The sequence below is a fragment of the Urocampus carinirostris genome, chromosome 12 (genome assembly GCF_059441175.1).
Source record: "Urocampus carinirostris isolate Australia breed hairy pipefish chromosome 12, RoL_Ucar_1.0, whole genome shotgun sequence".
Taxonomy (NCBI): domain Eukaryota; kingdom Metazoa; phylum Chordata; class Actinopteri; order Syngnathiformes; family Syngnathidae; genus Urocampus; species Urocampus carinirostris.
The window spans coordinates 22,663,971-22,684,234 of record NC_142360.1 but is presented as its reverse complement, the minus strand read 5'-3'; the positions used below and the strand labels follow the sequence as shown (position 1 = coordinate 22,684,234).

Here is a 20,264-nt window from a genome sequence, read left to right as displayed (position 1 = left end):
CTGGGATGAGCTCCAGCACCCACGCGACCCTACTAAGGATAAGCGGTGCAGATAATGGATGGATACGATTAAAGTGACTGATGAGGAAATGCCCTTGAGCCAATCCATTACCCCGACATTATGCTCTTTATTTTCGACGATAAGCGGAGGCACAATGATTGAAAGAACGTCAAAATTTGTTTTGGACAAGAAGTGAAACCAGGCACCGTGTTTCCAATTTATTATAAGACTAATAACAATGATTCCTTTAAAAACAATGGAAAAAACTATACTTCGGCGTGCGTAGTTTAGCTAGATTAGGTGTACGTTAACTACCTTGTGAAAGGGAAAAGTGCAGCAAACATTGAGTTTTTTTTTTCGACCGGTACGTTAGCATAAAATGCTAGAAAACTGCCTCAAAACCAATCAAAGTAAACGCGTCTTTTGTAAATAAAGCATTTATTTAAAAAAAAAAAACTTCTGAAAATAAAAGACAAATAAAGTTCAGTACAGTAGTCACGTCCCCTGAGGACCTCTAGTTGCCCGACGAGATGCCTAATGAAAAATACGTTCACAACACCAGTTCTTCTCAATTGGTCTGACTGGAGGACACAGCATCCCATCCAGATAACAAGAAATTCTCAAATTTATTGAATGAAAGGAGATATAGATATGAAATTTATTATCGACTGGTTTGTCTTTGAACTATTATATCAAATATTACTATAAGTCTTAACTGTATAGAGTTACACACAAATAAACCTTTTAGATCCTACTCAGGTTTATTCGCCTTATAGTTCGGTTATAGTTGACCTCAGGTAGCTGTAAACCAGACACTCTGTTGTGACCTAAATTTCATGTCGATGATGTCTGTGTATTGTCTGTTGTTGCCCTTGCAACATCCATTGCAGCCTGCACATCCTGGAGGGGGATTACCTCATGTGCAGCCCCTTCTAAAGGTTTCTTCATTTCTTCATGTTTTGAGTTTTTCCTTGCCCTCTGTAGGGTTTTAGATCAAAGGATGGTGTGATAGTAGTCTGTAGTCAGTACAGCCCTTTTGAGACTTCTTGTAATTAAGGGCTATACTAATAAAAATGACTTAAAAGCACCAAGCAAGGACAGCTCGCAGCAACCTAGCGGTTAGCATCAAGTCTTCTATCTTGAAAACTAAGAGGCCTGATCTAACAAACGGTTGTTGAGGTAAGGATTTTGCAGTCCGGAAACCCGAGCCAAGGTGTGGTAGGACCCCAGCTGCTGCTCTTTCTCTCCGAGCAGGGCCAGACTAAAGTCTTGTCCTGGTCCGTGCATACCATCCATTCCATCTGCAGGACAAACAAGACCACCGTCGCTCTGATCTGGTGAGCTGTGTGAAAAACTCACGTCAAAAACAAACGCAACGTAACAACATGAGCGCAAACTCACCTTGGTAGGTGTGTGTAGGCGTCGTTTTATTGTAATGCTCGGCCCAGATGAACTCCTGAAAAGTGTTTTGATGGATTGGCTTGGAAAGATTTTAGGACGGGTTACAGAGCTGCACGATTAACAGAAATTGAATCGATATTGTGATGTGATGTTGTGCGATTGTGTAATCCCAATACACTGCGGTGTTTTTTCAAGGATTTAGAGTTCCATGTTTTTTCATTCTTTGTTTTTGGAGTGATGGAGTGTTTGGCCAACCAGAATTATCACAGCTCAGGTTTTTGGCCAATCAGACGCAAGTATTAACGGCACTTCTCAACAAAGGCGAGAAAAAAATTTGCAAGCAGTGGGTGCACAACTGTGATAGGCTGGTGTATGCTGTCAGTCAAACAGCTGGGATTGTCCGGCGGGCTGCACAATTCCCCACCAAAACAAACAACGGCACGACGCAACAGCTAGTTGCATCAGCGGCGCGCACATTTAAAATAAATTTGTTGAATGAATCGGACTCTAAGGAAAGTCAAAAGAGCACCGAAATATGGTGATCACCGGGAATTTACTGGGGAGAACTCCAGAGAAAAAGCAGTAGTGGTCTGGACCAATGCTACTGCTAATCTAACAACTCTATTAAGCCACCCTTGCCGAGCCTGTATCATGCCAACGCCTGATGAAACGGATGGCCTGGAGCTACAACTCGTAGGAAACAGCTACATTCATAACTCTTTTTTTTTAATCATCGCGGAAACCCTGCTGAAGTCGCGACTACCCGATGCAGCTAGCCAGTAGGAAATTGCTTTCCTAGTGAGAAACGTGAAGCCCTCCAATAAAACTAAACTTTTGTTCAATGACAATAAAGACCATTTTAACTGTTATTCTGTTTGTATTCATAGAGCTATAATTGTTATATTTTTAATGTCGTATACTCTGTCGGGAATGATGTGATCTCGAGGAAAGTTTTCAAGTCACAAAGATTAAGTTTTCACAAAAAAGAAATTTTGTACAGAAAAGGCCATTTTCTTTTAAAATCAAAAATCGCAAGAAATTTGCAATGCAGGTATGAAAAATCGCAATTCGGTTTTTTTCCCAAAATCGTGAAGCTCTGAAGGGTTGTGTTCTGGCTACTTACGCAAAAACTGCCAGTGTCCATGCCCACCAGCAGACGCCAGGGCTCGGGGTTGAAGGTCATGCAGGAGCATGTAGCTAGACACATCAATTGAAAAGGTCTTTAAAAAGTGAACATATTATAACAAAATAGGCAATATATTTTTCGTTTTATTTTTCATGTTATCCCTTCTCTCTCTAGGGCTGGAGTCGGGAACTTTTTTGACCCAAAAGAGCCATAAATGCAATTTAGATTTATTATTTTGAGAGTCAGAGCATATACTATAAGACAAAATTCAACATTACCGCCCTACCTGCTCTCCATAAAAAAACCTTATTCCTCAGCACATTTATTTCAGTGTCGCATTTGATGAATGGATCAAATCTCTTAAACAACATTAATGCCAGAGTCAGTGTCCCATATCAATATAAATATCCCACTTAAAATGAGTCTTCCTTCCACCGTTACGTAAGGGGCTCATTTTGACAACCATTTTTTTTCTAAATAATGGTTTCAGAACAAGGTGCAAGCAAAGTTATTTTGTAAAAAATGTCACAAAGTACTGCAAACAATAAGGCTATCGTCTGATTTACCTTCGGCGCCCACCTCTACCGCTCACCTTATCAATTTGCTCTGAGTGGTTGACAGGCATTTTGGGGTGTTTAAAGTTTGCTCTGTGGGTTTTCAGCATAAAGTATTTCAACAGTGAACATGCATAGTTTGATAAGCTTCCATTTAAACTTTAAATGTAGGTCGACAAGAAATCCTTTAGATTTTAAAAGATTTCTTATCGACCTACTGCCAAAACAGGGTATTATGTGACATCCAGATAGTAAACTGTAGTTAAGAATGTGCCCTATATATACTGGACTAAACCGGGAGATACCTCAGTGTTGCTTTGGCAACGCATGTATCAGAACTGGGATCTGATCACCTCTAGGTATGCCACAGCGAAATGTACAACATTTCTATTTTATCTCCGAGCCAGATGTATTCAAAAGGTTCCTGACCCCTGCTATAGGGGTTTAAGTAAAATTATTTTTTTCAGGTATTTGGGGAAAAAATGCTAATATCTGGATGAAATATTATATTTTTTAAAAGGAATAAAGATATATAGATATATTATTTGAGGAAAAAAGATACTCATTCACTCCTAGGGACAATTGGGACTTGCCAATTAACCTGACATGCCTGTTTTTGGAATGTGGGATCAAACCGGAGTGCCCGGAGGAAACCCACGCAAGCACGGGGAGAACATGCAAACTCCGGCCAGGAAAGCTGTTTGCTGGATTTTAACCCATGGCCTCAGAACTATGCCGCGGACGCGCTAATCAATCATCTGCCGTGCCGCCCACAATACTAAATTGTTTTGGGAAATGTTTTTTCAAATGTGCATTTTTGTTCAGTTAAAATGTCGAACCCTTTCCATGTGCAAAATATGTTAATCGAAAAAGTTTTTTAAAATTAATTATTTTTTACTAATAGGAAAAAGAAGTCATAGTCTAAAAGTAAATGCACACAAATCCTAATCCGTTAGAGTTATGTGATGGTAACATCTTGGACAATTAATACTTTTTTGCATGAGTACAACTCGTTTAGATGCTGTGAAAAAAAAACTTTGCCTATTTTTATCCCGCAATTGAATTTCTCTAATGCAGGGATCTCCAACCTTTTTCAAGCTGACAGCTACTTTTTGTTACTAATTAGCACAAAGGGCACCCAGTTTGATATGCAATTCTATGTTGTTACTACGGTCATACCAGGTTATTTATTTGAAGTAGGTTTCATATCCTCAGTCAACCACTAAAATTATAATTTTACAGGAAAATCACAATGACCCAGCACTGGTGAGCTACAGTATTTAGAAACAGGTCTTTAGAGACACCTTTGTAATCACAGGCACTACGCTATAGACCCATGCTCTAACGCTTATTCATGCTCGCTTAATTGGAAATTAAAAGAATAACCCAATCAAATTACGCACAGTTGGACCTTTATTAGGTTTCTGTGCACATTTCCGTGACTTTACAAAATTGAAATACTGGCAATCGCCCATTTACAATCGGATTATTGCATGTAAACGTTATCATTGACAATAAAACTTTTCTTAAAGTTGTCCATTGGTAAATCAAAGGGGTTGCACACTCACATGGCATCTCGTGATAGACACTGGGCCAGTACTGCTTCATCCAAACACGAATTGTCCTGTCGGAGTCCAAAAGAAGAGGATTTTAAAAACCAACAACAGCCAACAAAAAACACAAAAACGCAAGTACCATGTACTCCAGAAAATACTCAGTATTCCACTTGTGTCCCTACTCATTTTCCGCTTGTCCCTCACATCCAATGAAGACGATGAGTATTCTCGTGAGTTCTTGAGTGGCTGTAAAGTCCGATGCGAGCTCTACAAGTTCGTCCGCAAACGGTGCATTCCAAAGCAGGCCTGGGGCTTGGACTCTCACGTTTGTTTTTGTTTGTAACCCAAAAAGACACCATTATGACTACCATTATCAACATTACTAGCAATACCCCTAACAGCACCAGCGCCACCATTACTACTGTACCACTTACACTACCACTGCTTCTACGATTACTACAAACCAAAAAACCTGTTAAAATACATGGCTGATGTAAATAACAAATATTAGAAGTTTTGTCTTTAGTATTTTAAACAATGCACACTATGTTGTAATCAGTGACAATAAAGACAATTCTATGTCACAAAAATCAAACGATAGCATGACTAAACCAGACAGTTTAAAGTATTAAATTGTATGCACACTTCTGTGCACATGCAAAACAAAAGACTAGCTAACGATCAACACTAAATCAAAAGACTTATGACTTAGCATGTTGCTAACTAGCTGAAGTTATGACGTCACCACGCATGACGCCATTCAATCTATGACGTACGAAAGGGTGAAAATAATAATCCAGAGGGACTTGTGAATCAAAGAAAGGAGGTTAAAGAAAGAGGCGAGGGGTTGTGGAGCGTCAGGGGGCGTCAGGGAGATAGGGGGACGCTTCCAGGCGGTCTCACCTGTCTTAAGATACGCTTATGACGCCGTCTTCCTAGGGGTGATGACCGCCGCGCTCACCACGTCCAGGCTGGAAGGCGTCGATTTTAATCAGCAAACATTGCTTCCGAACCTGCGGCCGCGGTTCGAATTCGGCTGCCATGGCGCCGCGCTCATGATCAAACCACCCGGGGGAGAAACAAAACGTCACCCGGAGTCGAGACGTCGCAGTCCCATTGGCCAGAGCCCGCCCGAGGCATAAGCGAGCAAAGCGGCTATTTAGGGCCACACCGCCACTAGGGGGCCCCCAAGAGTGGTTCACTTGTTCGATGCCAACATTGTCGCTTGGTGTCTCCCCTCAAAAATACTTCTACAGAAATACCAAAAAAATACTACACAATAACTACAAACTAAATATCAAATACAGAGTTAAAAAACAAGGACCTCGTATATTATTTTGCTCTAATTCTGATGATAAAAAATATTGTGGAATTACTCTAAAAATACTACTACAGTAACACTTTATTACAAACTACTTCGACAGAATTATTTACTCCAAAATACTACAAATAGACAACTACAGTAATATTACAATAATAATGCAATGGAAAATCCTTCAAAAAATTTACAAAAATACTACTAAAATACTGCTTTGGAAATACATCAATTATACTTCTAGTGAAATACTAAAAAAATATCAATACATAATACTATGGGCAGCACGGCGGCGCAGTGGTTAGCGCATGTGCGGCACAGTTCATGTCTTGGGAACCTCCTGCGTGGGTTCAAATCCAGCTCCAGACTTCCTGTGCGGAGTTTGTATGTTCTCCCCGTGCTTGCGTGGGTTTCCTCCGGGCACTCCGGTTTCCTCCCACATTTCAAAAACATGCATGTAAGGTGAATTGGCCAGTCCAAATTGTCCCTAGGTGTGATTGAGCGAGTGAGTTGTCTGTCCCTTTGTGCCCTGCGATTGGCTGGCAACCGGTTCAGGAACCGGTTCAGGGTGTCCCTGCCCACTGCCCGATGATTGATGGGATGGGCTCCAGCACCCTCGCGACCCTACTGAGGATAAGCGGTGTAGCTAATGAGATGAGATGAGAGACATAATACTATAATATAAAAACTACTAGAGAAATATTACTACAACGGGTTTACAACAGAAATACTGCAAATTACTCCTGCAACCTCAGAGGAACTGTTTAAATATAGGCTTAAAACACACTTCTATTTTATAACATGAATAACCTATATTGTATGATGACAATAGCTGTGAATTATTTGCCCTCATGTAAGTTTTAGATCAGGGGATGGTGTCATAATAGTCTGTGGTTTGCAATCATCTGTGATCTGTGCAGGTCAAGTCAAGTCATGTTTATTTGTATAGCCCTTAATCACAAAGAGTATCAAAGGGCTGCACAGATCACAGAAAAATGACTTGACTTGAAAGTATCTGTAGTGATACTTTCAAGTCAAGTCATTTTTATTTGTATAGCCCTTAATCACAAATAGTCTTAAAGGGCTGTACAGATCAAAGACTATTGCAAACTATTATTACAGACTATTATGACCCCATCCCCTCATCTAAAACCTACATGAGGGCAAATAATATACATATTATCAACATAAAATATAGGTTATTCATATGCTGTAGAGTAGAAGTGTGTTTTAAGCTTAGATTTAAACATTTCCACTGAGATTGCAGATCGAATCTCAGGGGTAAGAGCATTCCACTGCAAAATTGATCCTATGGCAATATTACAAAAATATTACAAAAATAAAACTACAATAACACTGTATTACAAATATATTACAGAAATATTACAGATATACAACAAACATTTTATATGGAAATACTACCAAATACAACATAGATAGTATAAAAATATTTAAAAAAAATAATACTACAGTACAACTACAAAAATACTATAATCATAAAGCTACTGCAATAATACAAAAATACTACTAAAATACTACAGATTTACTTTCCAGATACAATATAAGTACTACAAAAATACTAAAAGATACCACTATAGAAATACTACAAAAAAATACTTAAGAAATACTACAAGAATACTACAAAAATAAAACTACAGTAATAACTCAAAAATAAAAATCTGACTTCAGAAATACTGCAGAATTATTAGGCAAGTTGTATTTTTGAGGATTAATTTTATTATTGAACAACAACCATGTTCTTAATGAACCCAAAAGTCTCATTAATATCAAAGCTGAATATTTTGGAAGTTGGAGTGGGGCTTTTTTAGTTTTAGCTATTTTAGGAGGATATCTGTGTGTGCAGGTGACTATTACTGTGCATAATTATTAGGCAACTTAACAAAAAACAAATGTATACCCATTTCAATTATTTATTTTCATCAGGGAAACCAATATAACAGCTCAACATTCACAAATATACATTTCTGACATTCAAAAACAAAACAAAAACAAATCAGTGACCAATATAGCCACCTTTCTTTGCAAGGACACTCAAAAGCCTGCCATCCATGGATTCTGTCAGTGCTTTGATCTGTTCACGATCAACATTGCGTGCAGCAGCAACCACAGCCTCCCAGACACTTTTCAGAGAGGTGTACTGTTTTCCCTCCTTGTAAATCTCACATTTGATGAGGGACCACAGGTTCTCTATGGGGTTCAGATCAGGTGAACAAGGAGGCCATGTCATTAGATTTTCTTCTTTTAGACCCTTTCTTGCCAGCCACGCTGTGGAGTACTTGGATGCGTGTGATGGAGCGTTGTCCTGCATGAAAATCATGTTTTTCTTGAAGGATGCGGACTTCTTCCTGTACCACTGCTTGAAGAAGGTGTCTTCCAGAAACTGGCAGTAGGACTGGGAGTTGAGCTTGAGTCCATCCTCAACCCGAAAAGGCCCCACAAGCTCATCTTTGATGATACCAGCCCATACCAGTACCCCACCTCCACCTTGCTGGCGTCTGAGGCGGACTGGAGCTCTCTGCCCTTTGCCGATCCAGCCACGGGCCCATCCATCTGGCCCATCAAGACTCACTCTCATTTCATCAGTCCATAAAACCTTAGAAAAATCCGTCTTGAGATTTTTCTTGGCCCAGTCTTGACGTTTCAGCTTGTGTGTCTTGTTCAGTGGTCGTCGTTTTTCAGCCTTTCTTACCTTGGCCATGTCTCTGAGTATTGCACACCTTGTGCTTTTGGGCACTCCAGTGATGTTGCAGCTCTGAAATATGGCAAAACTGGTGGCAAGTGGCATCTTGGCAGCTGTACGCTTGACTTTTCTCAGTTCACGGGCAGTTATTTTGCGCCTTGGTTTTTCTACACGCTTCTTGCGACCCTGTTGACTATTTTGAATGTAACGCTTGATTGTTCGATGATCACGCTTCAGAAGCTTGGCAATTTTAAGAGTGCTGCATCCCTCTGCAAGATATCTCACTATTTTTGACTTTTCAGAGCCTGTCAAGTCCCTCTTCTGACCCATTTTGCCAAAGGAAAGGAAGTTGCCTAATAATTATGCACACCTGATATAGGGTGTTGATGTCATTAGACCACACCCCTTCTCATTACAGAGATGCACATCACCTGATATGCTTAATTGGTAGTAGGCGTTCGAGCCTATACAGCTTGGAGTAAGACAACATGCATAAAGAGGATGATGTGGTCAAAATACTCATATGCCTAATAATTCTGCACTCCCTGTATATATGCACCCACTGCACTGAAGGGGAATGAATACAGCCTTAAACCTTTAATTTGCAGTATTTTGTGACTCTTTTCACTCCTTGTTTTAAAACCTTTATTCATGAGAAAAATGAAAGTCAAACTGAGCCCCAACGATGTTAAGTAACTGCAAAAGGGAGTTTTAAGTGGTATATTTGTTGATATCGGGGCTGAACATATGGGGTCCTTAGTGGATAGAAGTGACGAAAGAGAGACGAACATACATGATGGATTGGTAGATATAAAAAATATTTTTTTTAAATGCAGCCTTAACTGGACACAAGCTGGTGTTGATATGCCCTGAGCCCAGAAAAATGCAGACGGTCGGAAAAAAAGCCATCATTGAAACAGACAGTACTGGATTCCATGGTTGCCAGCAGCATGATAAGCCTCCTAATCTAATTTAGATACAGCACCTCCATGATCTGGTTGCCGTTTTTTTTTCAGTGTACAGCAGGGGTCAGGAACCTTTTTGGCCCAAAGAGCCATAAAAGCAAAAAATGTTTTAAAAAGAAATTGAGAGAGACATATATTTTCAGACAAAATTGAAAAACCTGCCAAACACGCTCTCTAGACAAAAGCTAATTCTTCAGCACATTTTATTTCACTGTGTGTCATTTGATGATTTAATCAAATGTATGAAATGATAATAATGCCAAATCCGGCGTCCCAAATCAATGTAAATATGCAATTTACAATTTGTCTTCCACCTTAAGTTAAGAGTGTTGAGGCAATTTTTCCATGAAATTTATCCTTAATAACGGTTTCAAAACAATGTGCATGTAAAGTTCTTTTGTAAAAATGTCAAAAATTACTGCAAACGATAAGCATATTGTCATATTCACTTTCGGTGTAGACTGCACTGAGCCAGAGAGAGCAAAGGAAGTGCCTTGCGCTGTGTGCAGGGATCCGCCCACCTGTGCTGCTCACCCAATCAAAGTCGTTTGCCAGCGTTTTTATTCATCAGTTTAAATGGTTTCTAATCAAACTTCTGCATTAAGTTGCTTCGGCTTTATATGGACCAAAATCGAGATGAAATCACTTGACTTTGGAACACCACAGAGAAATGTGCAATAGTTACATTTTATTTCGGGGCCATATGTACTCATGAAAAGAGCCATATATGGCTCCGAGCCATAGGTTCCCTACCCCTGGTATACGGCATCATCCCACACTGGGGGACAAAAATACGACTTAATTCTGAATGTTTTAGTATCACATTATACATTAGTAGGAGCTAACTAATACACACAGTCCCTTTAAAAGTGATCACTGTACTCAGGAATGGGCGGCACGGCAGATAAGTGGTTAATGTGTCCACGGCACAGTTCTGAGGTCATGGGTTCAAATCCAACTACCAGCCGTCCTGTGCAGAGTTTGAGGGTTGTTCCTGCGCTTGAATTGGTTTCCTCTGGGCACTCCGATTTCCTCCAACATTCCAAAAACATGCATGTCAAGATAATTGGCCAGTCAAGTCAAGTCATGTTTATTTGTACAGCCCTTACTCACAAGGAGTCTCAAAAGGCTGCACAGACCACAGATCATTGCAAACTACAGACTATTATTACACCGTCCCCTGATCAAAATCCAAATTGTCCCTTTACTGAGCGGGTGAGTTTTTTTTGTCTCTGTGTGCCCTGTGACTGGCTGGCAAGCAGTTAAGGGTGTCCTCTGCTCACTGCCTGAAAATAGATGGGATGGGCCCCAGCACCCCCGCGACCCTACTGAGGATAAGAGGTGCAGATAATGGATGTATGGATGTACTCAGCATCGCAAAATTCCCCCCTTTAAATGAGGATTACGAATTTGAATCCCAAAGTGAGAAATCCGAGACAAATATGGGGGAATGCTCCCGTTTGTGTTTATCGGCATTAGCTCAGGAGGTAGAGCGCTCGTCTTGGGATCAGGAGATTGCAGGTTCGATTCCCGGCTGCTCCGTGTTATATGTCGAAGTGTCCTTGGGCAAGACACTGAATCCCTAATGCCCCCAGTAAGCAGGTTGGTGCCTTGCATGGCTGCACGTCTGCTATTGGTGTGTGAGTGTGTGTGAATGGGGGGGGATTTTTTGAGGGTTATTGTTCTATTTTCTTTATTAATTATCCATTATCTGTTATCGGTCAGTTCATGATACGCTACAAAGCCAAGGAGCCAAGACACTTACTCTCAGCCAAAAGGCCGAGCTAAGGTCCTAGCCTCAATGCCTTGCTAAGATCATTGCGAATGCACCGTTCCCGGAGGTACTGCAATACCGGGCCGATGCGTGGAGTGGACAGAGTAAGCTATTATTCCATCTCCGGATAGCAAAAATCAGCATAAAGTACTCAGCTCAACAATCACTAGCTTAGTCATTAGCGCCATTGCCCAGCAACTATAGCGAAAGATTTATTCAAAATGAAGTGCTAACTGCTAGGCCAAATACCGGGCCGTATGGGGTTTTTAAGGGTTATTGTTCTATCTTCGTTATTAATTTTCCATTATCCGTTATCGGTCAGTTCATAATACGCTACAAAGCCTAGGAGCCGGGACTCTTACTGTATGGGGTTTTGGGGTTTTTAAGGGTTATTGTTCTATCTTCGTTATTTATTATCCATTATCCGTTATCGGTCAGTTCATAATACGCTACAGAGCCTAGGAGCCGGGACACTTACTCTCAGCCAAAAGGCCAAGCTAAGGTCCTAGCCCTAAAGCCTTGCTGCGATCATTGCGAATGCACCGTTCCCGGAGGTACTGCAATACCGGGCCGATGCGTGGAGTGGACAGAGCAAGCTCTTATTCCATCTCCGGATTGCAAAAATCAAAGGTACTGACCCGACTGTCGCATGCCGACACATCTAGACTCTCAGGTCAGTGTGAAGCACATTGTAAAGCGCTTGGGAAGTCTTCATTGACTTGAAAAGCGCTATATAAATGCAGGCCATTTACCATCTTTACTGCCCCTTGCCGTAAATGCAGCGTGGAGAAAAATTGTTATGGATACCGCTTCGCATGCAAACGAATAATCTCAAATTTTCTTTTCAAATTTGACCATTTAAAATGTGCGTGGACTAAAAAAAATAAGTTTTAAAGGCAAAATCAGTTTAAAGGCGTGTCTAGAAGATTCAAAGAATATCCTTTCTGATTGGTCCAAACAGTCACGTTGCACGATTTCGCGTGAACGCGCTTAGCAAAAGAGTACGAGCACGTCCCTTTCTCTGTCTTTCTTGCCCAAGTCCCCTATCGTGTAGTCATAACCACGTGCATGCAGCAGTTTTTTTTGCAGACTTTTTCCTTTATTACAACGTCCATTTCATTGAAAAAGACGGCAGAACAATGGTGAAGTTAGCGAAGGTAAGAACAGCCGTAGTCATTTTGATGTCTAAACGTTTTCTTAGCGTTTCAGGCTTAAGTAGATGAGCTCCGCGCACTAGGCCTCAGTGATTTAGTGCCGCTTTAAATCAAATGTGTAGTGTTTTGGGTATTATTCCTGATATTAAATATATGATTGGGTTAAATTTATAGTAAACGCCGAACCGCAAGTGTGATGAAATAACCGTATAACCAGCTCATATTCTTAAATCCCGAGCGGCCATGTTGCCTCAGTGATGGCTGCTAACGCGGCCCGCTAAGAGTTAGCGTCTCAAAATGGCCATTCGTGCGCGTTCTCGCCACGATGTTTCACCTTAAGATGCCGATTTGATGTATAAGTTTCGAGATGGTTTTTAATAGTCTAAAGAGAAATTCCCAACAATCGCGTTTCCCACGAGGTTAGTTAAACCATAGTGAAGCGTTCGACTCATTGTGGTGTCGTGCGTCGCGAAGTCTCACGTTAATTTTTCGCAGACTATTGGGATATACATTTTAAACCGCTTATTTGTCTTTGAAAATCGGACCAGGCGTAATCCTCGCTATGTTGTGATTTACATTACTAATGTATCGTTAGCATGTATGCTAACACGCATTTCGGTGCGGCAACACGTGGGTTTTGCGCCACCCCCACCGTAGCACACGAGGCAGAGCACGTTGCCAGATTTATAACTCAAGAGTTTTACCCTTGAATTTATAAATTATGTAATAAAATACGAAATCGTTAAGTCATAGCCTAGTTTCTGTGGGAATTAATTGACATTTATATCAATTTAGGTGTAAATAAAACAGCGATTGCCCCCAAAATACGTGGACGAAGTATGCACATTTCAATATTCATTGTGTTGCGTGTATTTTCAGGCAGCGACTAAACAAACCAACCAGAAGAAAAAAGCACCCCCGCCTCCAAAAGATGTGGAAGAATCCAGTGAAGAAGAAGAAAGTGAAGAGGATGAGGTATGCCATGTTTTCACAATTGTGGTATTTGCGCTTTTGATATCAATACTTGATACTTGAATGAAACTAATATAATGGCCGAGCGGTAAATTTGATATTAACTCAAGGTTGCAAACTATCACTTGACTTTGATCTGCGCCCTGTTATATGCCAGCCCTTCTATATTCACTGCACTCGTCCAAGTACTTGATTGCGAAGTTCAAATGTGCTAGCATGCACAAATAGCTATTTCTTCTGACTCCTTTCCTCGTCACCTAATGGCTTATATTTACTCGTCGTCTGCCATATTTTAAGTGCATGGTGCTATATAAAATGCAGATCATCATCTACATGGGGTCTCCAACGTTGTGCCCCCTAAGTACGGCTGAGGTACCCTCTGACCCATCCTTAAATAGCTTTGTGCCGGTCAATTTTCTCATAGAATGGTTTATAGCGATTGAGTTTGGGGGGGAATCATGATTTTAAGACCAGTGTCGCATTTATTTTTAACAGTAAACTCTTCTGAGGCACTTGGTTAGGGTTAGCTCACCAAATTCTGGGGGGAAAATGTAGTGTTGTGTGACTACACGATCCATTGCATAGTCTATTGGATTTCGACTAATTGTGCAGCCCTTGGTGAGTCTACTCAACCCTACTTCCAATAAATGGCTTGGCAGTAACAAAATAAAATGGTGTTTTACAAATGTATATCGGACTTGGTTGCCCTTTGCATTAAATGGCACTGAACAAAAATAACTCTTGGTTTGAATACGGTTGAAGACCCTGACTTTATGGTTTGATTTTCTGTGTTTGTCACTTGCCAAAGTAGCTTTGATGCCGTTGAGCATGGCGGCTCTTCTAGAGTTGTAATGATTACATGTCCTGTAATGTTTTGCAGGTTCCCCCACCCAAGGTGGTAAAGAAAGCTACACAAGCCAAAGCTACTCCCAAGGCTAATGCCAAGAATGGCAAAGCTGCCAAGAAAGAACAGATGGAAGACGAGGAAGAATCTGGTCAGTGGTCTTGGGCAAACACGTGATGCACTTAGTTAAAAATAGTAATTAAAACTTTTGTTAACTTTAATCCAATTTCATTCTACAGATTCTGAAGAAGAGAAGGCCCCACCTCCCAAAAAAGCAGCCAAGGGGGTGGCAAAACCCCCACCACCCCAGGAGTCTGATGATGATGACGAAGAAGACGATGACGATGGTATGTCGTACAATGGTTTACTTCTAACAAAACCTCCATTTCTTGGCACACACGCGATTACCAGTTCATGTGTGTGTAATGTACGGAGGAAGAGTGAAAAACGGTGCTATGTCTTCGGTACTGGTGTGTTTCAATGTCCACCAGTTCTATCCTCAATCGCTGTGACATGGAGAATATTTCTGGGCAGTTAATCCTTTTGCATGACGTGAAAATGGGTGATTTTGTTTGTTCTGTCTCTAGATGATTCTGAAGAGGAGCCACCACCACCCAAAAAATCAGCCAAGGCTCATGTGAAGACACCTGCCAAGCAGGTCAAGGCCAAACCTGCCAAGGAACCCTCAGACGATGAGGAAGATGAAGATGAGTCTGAGGAAGAGGCCCCCCCTCCAAAGAAGGCTGCTAAAAAAGCTGCGAAACCAAATGCTAAAGCTGCCTCAGTCGAGGAGGATGAGGACGATGATGATGAAGAGGAAGATGATGAGGGTACGACTGATGGATGGGAACTGTTGGTTTTTGCAGATGATGACAATTAGGGACTTAATACTGAAATAGTATGATGTCAACTTATGTTTTCTGATGCTTTATTATGTGACATGTGTTTTTGTCTTATGCAACAACTTTGTCTCTGACCTAACATGTATCTGATATTGATCAGAATCTGAAGAGGAAATGGACACTGCACCTGCCCCAACCAAAGCAAAGAAGGCTGGCATGGTAAAAGCTAAGGAAGAGTCTGAGGAGGAGGACGACGATGACGAGGAGGAAGATGATGATGAGGATGACGAGGAGGATGACGATGACGCGGAAGGTGAATTTACAATGTGGAGCAAAATAGATATGAATATTGGAAGGTTCAAGTGTCAATTTCAGTAACACAATGCGGTAAATTGCATTTATATTCCATACAGCCGTGGGATTATGTGTTAAATTGTTCAATAATTATTTATTGACAGATGCTCCAGCGACCCCTGCTAAGAGAAAGGCCGACAGCAAAAAAGACACACCGCCTGCCAAAAAAGCAAAATCGGATGGCGAAGGTAAAGGGACGGGTAGTTGCGTGTTTATTGATGATTGACTCGCATACACTCATGTCTTTCCATCTGCTGATGTGGATTTCCTGTCTTGGTCTGAAGGTTTCTGTCTATTTGCTGGCAACTTGAACTCAAACAAGGACTTTGATGAACTCAAAGATGCCATGAGGAAATTCTTTGCCAAAAATGACATTGAAGTTCTTGAAGTTCGCTTAGGAGCATCAAGGTAATTTTTTAATTCACGTCCAGTTTGTGAAGGGTTGTGTTTTGAATCCAGCATCACATATAATTATCGTTTCGAACAGGAAATTTGGCTATGTTGAATTTTCATCTGAGGAGGACATGCAAAAGGCCCTTGAACTCAACGGCAAAAAGGTCATGGGACAGGAAATAAAACTTGACAAGGCCAGGACTAAGGAAGGCTCCCAGGACTCAAAGAAAGGTAGTATTGGTGTACAACTACCTAACGGGGGGAATGCCATCTTGTGTTTTACACGGTTGATATGTTTTTTCAGAGAGGGATTCGCGGACGCTTTTCGTGAAAAACCTCCCCTTTGCAGCCACTGCAGATGACCTGAAGGAGGTTTTTGAAGATGCGGTTGATATCAGAGTACCACTTGGCTTAAATGGGAGTGGCAGAGGGTAAGTTGATGAATGAAGTCAATGTCGATTCAATGCAACCATTAACTGTCGTCTTTTTCAGAATCGCCTACATTGAATTCAAGACTGAGGCCGAGGCAGAGAAGATGTTGGAAGATGCACAGGGTTCTGATGTTCAGGGGAGGTCCATTGTGATAGACTATGTGGGAGAAAAAAGCCAGAAAGGGGGGCAGTTTGCAGGTAAATGTACCAAAACAGAGTTCACTACTTTCGTTGAAATGTTCACTTGGGCATCCACTTGGTAGTCTTAACCCACGTTTTCTTGTGCAGTTGCGGCCAGCAAAACGTTAGTGGTGAACAACCTGTCATACAACGCCACAGAAGACTCCTTGCAGTCCACATTTGAGAAAGCAGTCTCAATAAGAATCCCACAGAGAGACGGCAGAGCAAAAGGGTGTGTTGTCTTTTCTTTTCTTTTTTTAATTTTATTTCTTTTTTTTTACCGTCCGGTTTGTACCTTCTCTCATAGCTGCTTGTAATTTTGTTTAATATGCACAAGTTTAATGTCCACGTCTGCTGTTTAACATCTCCAAACATGTGGTCCTCATTCATCTCTTCTACAGGTTTGCCTTTTTGGAGTTTGAGAGTGTTGAAGATGCAAAAGAAGCTATGGAAACGCTGAACCACACAGAGATTGACGGGCGCTCAGTCCGGCTTGAGTTCTCTTCAAACAGCTCTGGTCGGCAAGAAGGAGGCAGGGGAAGTTCAGGTAAGTTTGCTCTTAGAGTATGGGCTGATAACATCGTAGGGAGTCTAAAATCAATCCTATGAGGCAGTTCTGTAAAAAAAAAAATTATGGGTTGGCCAATCTTTAATGACAGAATACAGGTTTATTTTTTTAACAATTATCGTTACTCATGGTTTAGAAACAGTTCTCCATCTGCTTTGTCACGGACCTGTTTTTGTTCTATTAAACTCTTAACGGTAGATGGCTATACTGAACTGAAAACGCGAGTTGACACATAAGACAAAAGCAGCTATGGTTAACACATGTTAAGTATGGGCAAATGCAGAAAAAGTAGATGGATTTTAACCTTTCAGGGCAAAGCCACTGAAGTTAAGCCTTTTTGATTTAATTTAAAATGCAGTTAAGTGAGCAAATTTGAGATTACAAGTCAATTTGTTTTTGCTTTTTAAATGTGAGTTTAGCTCCCACTCACTCTGTTTCTGGCTTTAAAAAAAAATCAGTTTACAGTCATTATTTTACCCTGCAATAGTTATTTATTAAACCATGGATCAGTTTATCAGCCTACGCCTTGTTTTTGGTCAGATGTGATGAAAACTTGGTATTCTGAAACTCTGATGAGTTCAAAGATAGTCAAGTACTGATCCCGTCAACTTGTTGCTGCTCTTGATTTTAATTTCAAACGAGGCTGACCACTTACCGTTTCTGTTCCCAGGTCCAACAAAGACTTTGTTTGTCAAGGGTCTCTCAGATGAAACCACAGATCAAACCCTCAAAGGTGCATTTGAAAGCTCAGTGAGTGCAAGGATTGTCACAGACAGGGAAACAGGTGCTTCCAAATGGTACGTAAAATGCCAATATTGTCGTTTTTTTTATTGGGGGTGGCTGTTTATTTTTTTTTTTTAATGGCCACATATGTATGTACTGTGTTTTGGGATATGAACTGAATTAAAGCCCCAACTTGGCCGAAAAAAACCTACCAAATCCTATCCACCTGGATGTGTTATGCAATTGTGATCATTGACATTTCAATTGATCAATCATTACACAAAGAGGGTACTTTATTTTTTGTGCAAACTTAAACCTACATTCTTGATTCTGTGCGCCGTTTATATGAAATGTTGGCAGTCAAGTAAAAAGGTTATGTTTCCCATGCAGTTTTGGCTTTGTGGACTTCGATAACGAAGATGACTGCAAAGCAGCTAAGGAAGCCATGGAGGAGGGTGAAGTGGATGGTATGAAGGTGACTCTGGACTATGCCAAGCCAAAGGGTGAAGGCGGTTTCCGTGGTGGTCGCGGCGGAGGAGGCTACGGAGGCGGTGGTTACGGCGGCGGCGGTGGTTACGGAGGCGGCCGTGGCGGCAGGGGAGGACGAGGCGGTTTTGGCCGTGGTGGCGGCTTCGGCGGCGGCTTCGGTGGCAGGGGAAGAGGTGGTCCTCGTGGGGGCGGCCGTGGACGTGGTGGATTTGGAGGTAAATGGATAAGTTTTATTTCAAGTTTTACCTCTTCATGCTTGCGTCTTTCCGTGATTGTGCTCATGCTATGACTCTTAAATAGCTCTTAACTGTCCGTCTCAGTCAGCAGTAGCACTTAAAGTTAAAGCTACTGTAACAACGTAGAAGTTCTCAAATATTTACAGAAAAGGTTTTATTCTAGGTCTTGCAAACTCTGTTGGCAATAGGCAGTGAAGTCTCTCGTGGTAGCCTCTGGGAGTTTTTATAAAACTGAAATCTGCTTTTTTTTTTCTTGGTGTGCGTATAAAGAGGTAGCACTGTACTCTATGATCAAATATTCATGTGCTGACTAAAATGTTTGTTTTTAGGTGGCCGAGGTGGTGGTGGCGGATTTGGAGGCAGGCCCCAGGGGAAAAAAATAAAGTTTGATGACTAAATTTTAGTCATTTTTTTAAGTGTTTTTTTTTTTTGTTTTTTTTTTGTTTTTTACTTCTTGAATGGACTCTGGTTTCATCATTTTTTCAGAGCTTTTGGACATTCCAGAAAGCAACTTTGATTATATATTTAACTGTAAAACGGGCAATTTTAGTCCGTGTAACTCGAAACGTTCAGCTTTTACCCACCTTCATTTGCCATGACGACACATTTGACCGTTGGCTTGAGTGCTGAATGTCCGGAATATACACCTGCTCCCTTGTCCTCTATAAAAGGAATGGTCTGACAACAAGTTTGCTGTGAAAGCTGAGACGAATTTTCTCCGATACATGTGTAAATTAATACAGTAGATTTGTTTTACCATTTTTGTAAAAAAATTCTTTATCCACATTTTTCTTTTAGTTTTCTTTCGTCTTAATGTTCTATGTAAAGCATATTTTGTTAAGATTTGCGTGCTGAAGAGTGGTGTTACGGTGATGTTTATCAAGATGTGTCCAAGTTGGAGAATGAACTGCACCTCAGAATTATGTAACATATTTGTAGTGTGTGTTAACTGTTTCCCACCTGAGAATTTAATTGTCTTGAATAAACCTTAAAGGTGATTTTTCAAATTGTGCTCATTTGAGTTTGTGTGTCAATTATGTGGTTGGACGTATGTGGTCTTACTCGATCTTGAGCAAGTTCTTACACCTTTTGAGACAAGTCTTACCAGCTTGTGTGAGATCTCATCTTAAACGACCTTGTTTCAACGCAGTTTTTCCCCATGGACAGGATATTTCCATGCGGATTGAAGAATGCAGTTTCTCTAGGCCAGGGGTCGGGAACCTTTTTGACTAGAAGAGCCATAAAAGCAAAATATATTAATTTTATTTTGGGAAAGAGCCACACCATATATTATGAGACAAATTTACTAAATTGCTAAACCCGCGCCACAGACAAAAGCTTAGTCTTTAGCACATTTATTTTTGATTTGATAAAAATTATGAAAAGAGAATAATGCCAGAGCCCGTGTCCCAAAATCAACAAACATACCACTTTAAACTTGTGTCTTTCTTGCAATTACTCAAGATGGGTTAAACTCATTTTGACCCTTTTTTTCACACATATTGGTTTCAAAACCAGATGTAAGCAGTTATTTTGTAAAAACGTCACACAACATTCTGCAAACAGGGAGCCTGATGTGCTTATCTATGGCGCAGACGGCGTAGGGCGAGAGATGGGAGGGAGTGCTTGCACTTTTTGCTTAGCTCCACCCATCCCTCCCACTCACCCAATCAAATAAGTTCTCTT

The 20,264-nt window shown here is 40.9% G+C and overlaps 2 protein-coding genes, 1 non-coding gene and 2 pseudogenes across 4 annotated transcripts; 2 read left to right on the top strand and 3 right to left on the bottom strand.

Moving 5' to 3' along the window:
• Window positions 1–205: 205 nt before the first annotated feature.
• Window positions 206–5,798, bottom strand: LOC148355257 (WD repeat and FYVE domain-containing protein 2-like). Of its 2 annotated transcripts, none has more exons than XM_088350386.1 (5): window positions 5,541–5,798; window positions 4,650–4,705; window positions 2,525–2,598; window positions 1,402–1,456; window positions 206–1,342 (listed from the first exon to the last, which is right to left on the bottom strand). In XM_088350386.1, the coding sequence occupies exons 2-5, from the start codon at window positions 4,687–4,689 to the stop codon at window positions 1,161–1,163; spliced, it is 351 nt and encodes a 116-aa protein (XP_088206512.1). In that variant the 5' UTR covers window positions 4,690–4,705; window positions 5,541–5,798; the 3' UTR covers window positions 206–1,160. The 2 variants fall into 2 exon arrangements, with proteins under 2 accessions (XP_088206512.1, XP_088206511.1); XM_088350385.1 differs by lacking the exon at window positions 5,541–5,798 and adding an exon at window positions 4,777–5,438.
• A 5,639-nt stretch (window positions 5,799–11,437) lies between these two features.
• LOC148355256 (U2 spliceosomal RNA) lies at window positions 11,438–11,594 on the bottom strand (annotated as a pseudogene).
• Window positions 11,595–11,931: 337 nt separating this feature from the next.
• On the bottom strand, window positions 11,932–12,021 carry LOC148355255 (U2 spliceosomal RNA; annotated as a pseudogene).
• A 355-nt stretch (window positions 12,022–12,376) lies between these two features.
• nucleolin (nucleolin multifunctional protein) lies at window positions 12,377–19,585 on the top strand. Its single transcript, XM_088349795.1, has 16 exons — window positions 12,377–12,549; window positions 13,426–13,521; window positions 14,399–14,513; window positions 14,602–14,709; window positions 14,950–15,192; window positions 15,365–15,517; window positions 15,663–15,746; window positions 15,843–15,966; window positions 16,046–16,182; window positions 16,256–16,382; window positions 16,444–16,580; window positions 16,671–16,794; window positions 16,964–17,109; window positions 17,801–17,927; window positions 18,244–18,557; window positions 18,908–19,585. Exons 1-16 carry the CDS (start codon window positions 12,532–12,534, stop codon window positions 18,973–18,975), a joined length of 2,121 nt encoding a protein of 706 aa, XP_088205921.1. The 5' UTR covers window positions 12,377–12,531; the 3' UTR covers window positions 18,976–19,585.
• On the top strand, window positions 14,742–14,879 carry LOC148355254 (small nucleolar RNA SNORA57). The gene has a single exon (XR_015852364.1). It is a non-coding gene; the product is annotated as a small nucleolar RNA SNORA57 (small nucleolar RNA).
• Window positions 19,586–20,264: the final 679 nt, after the last annotated feature.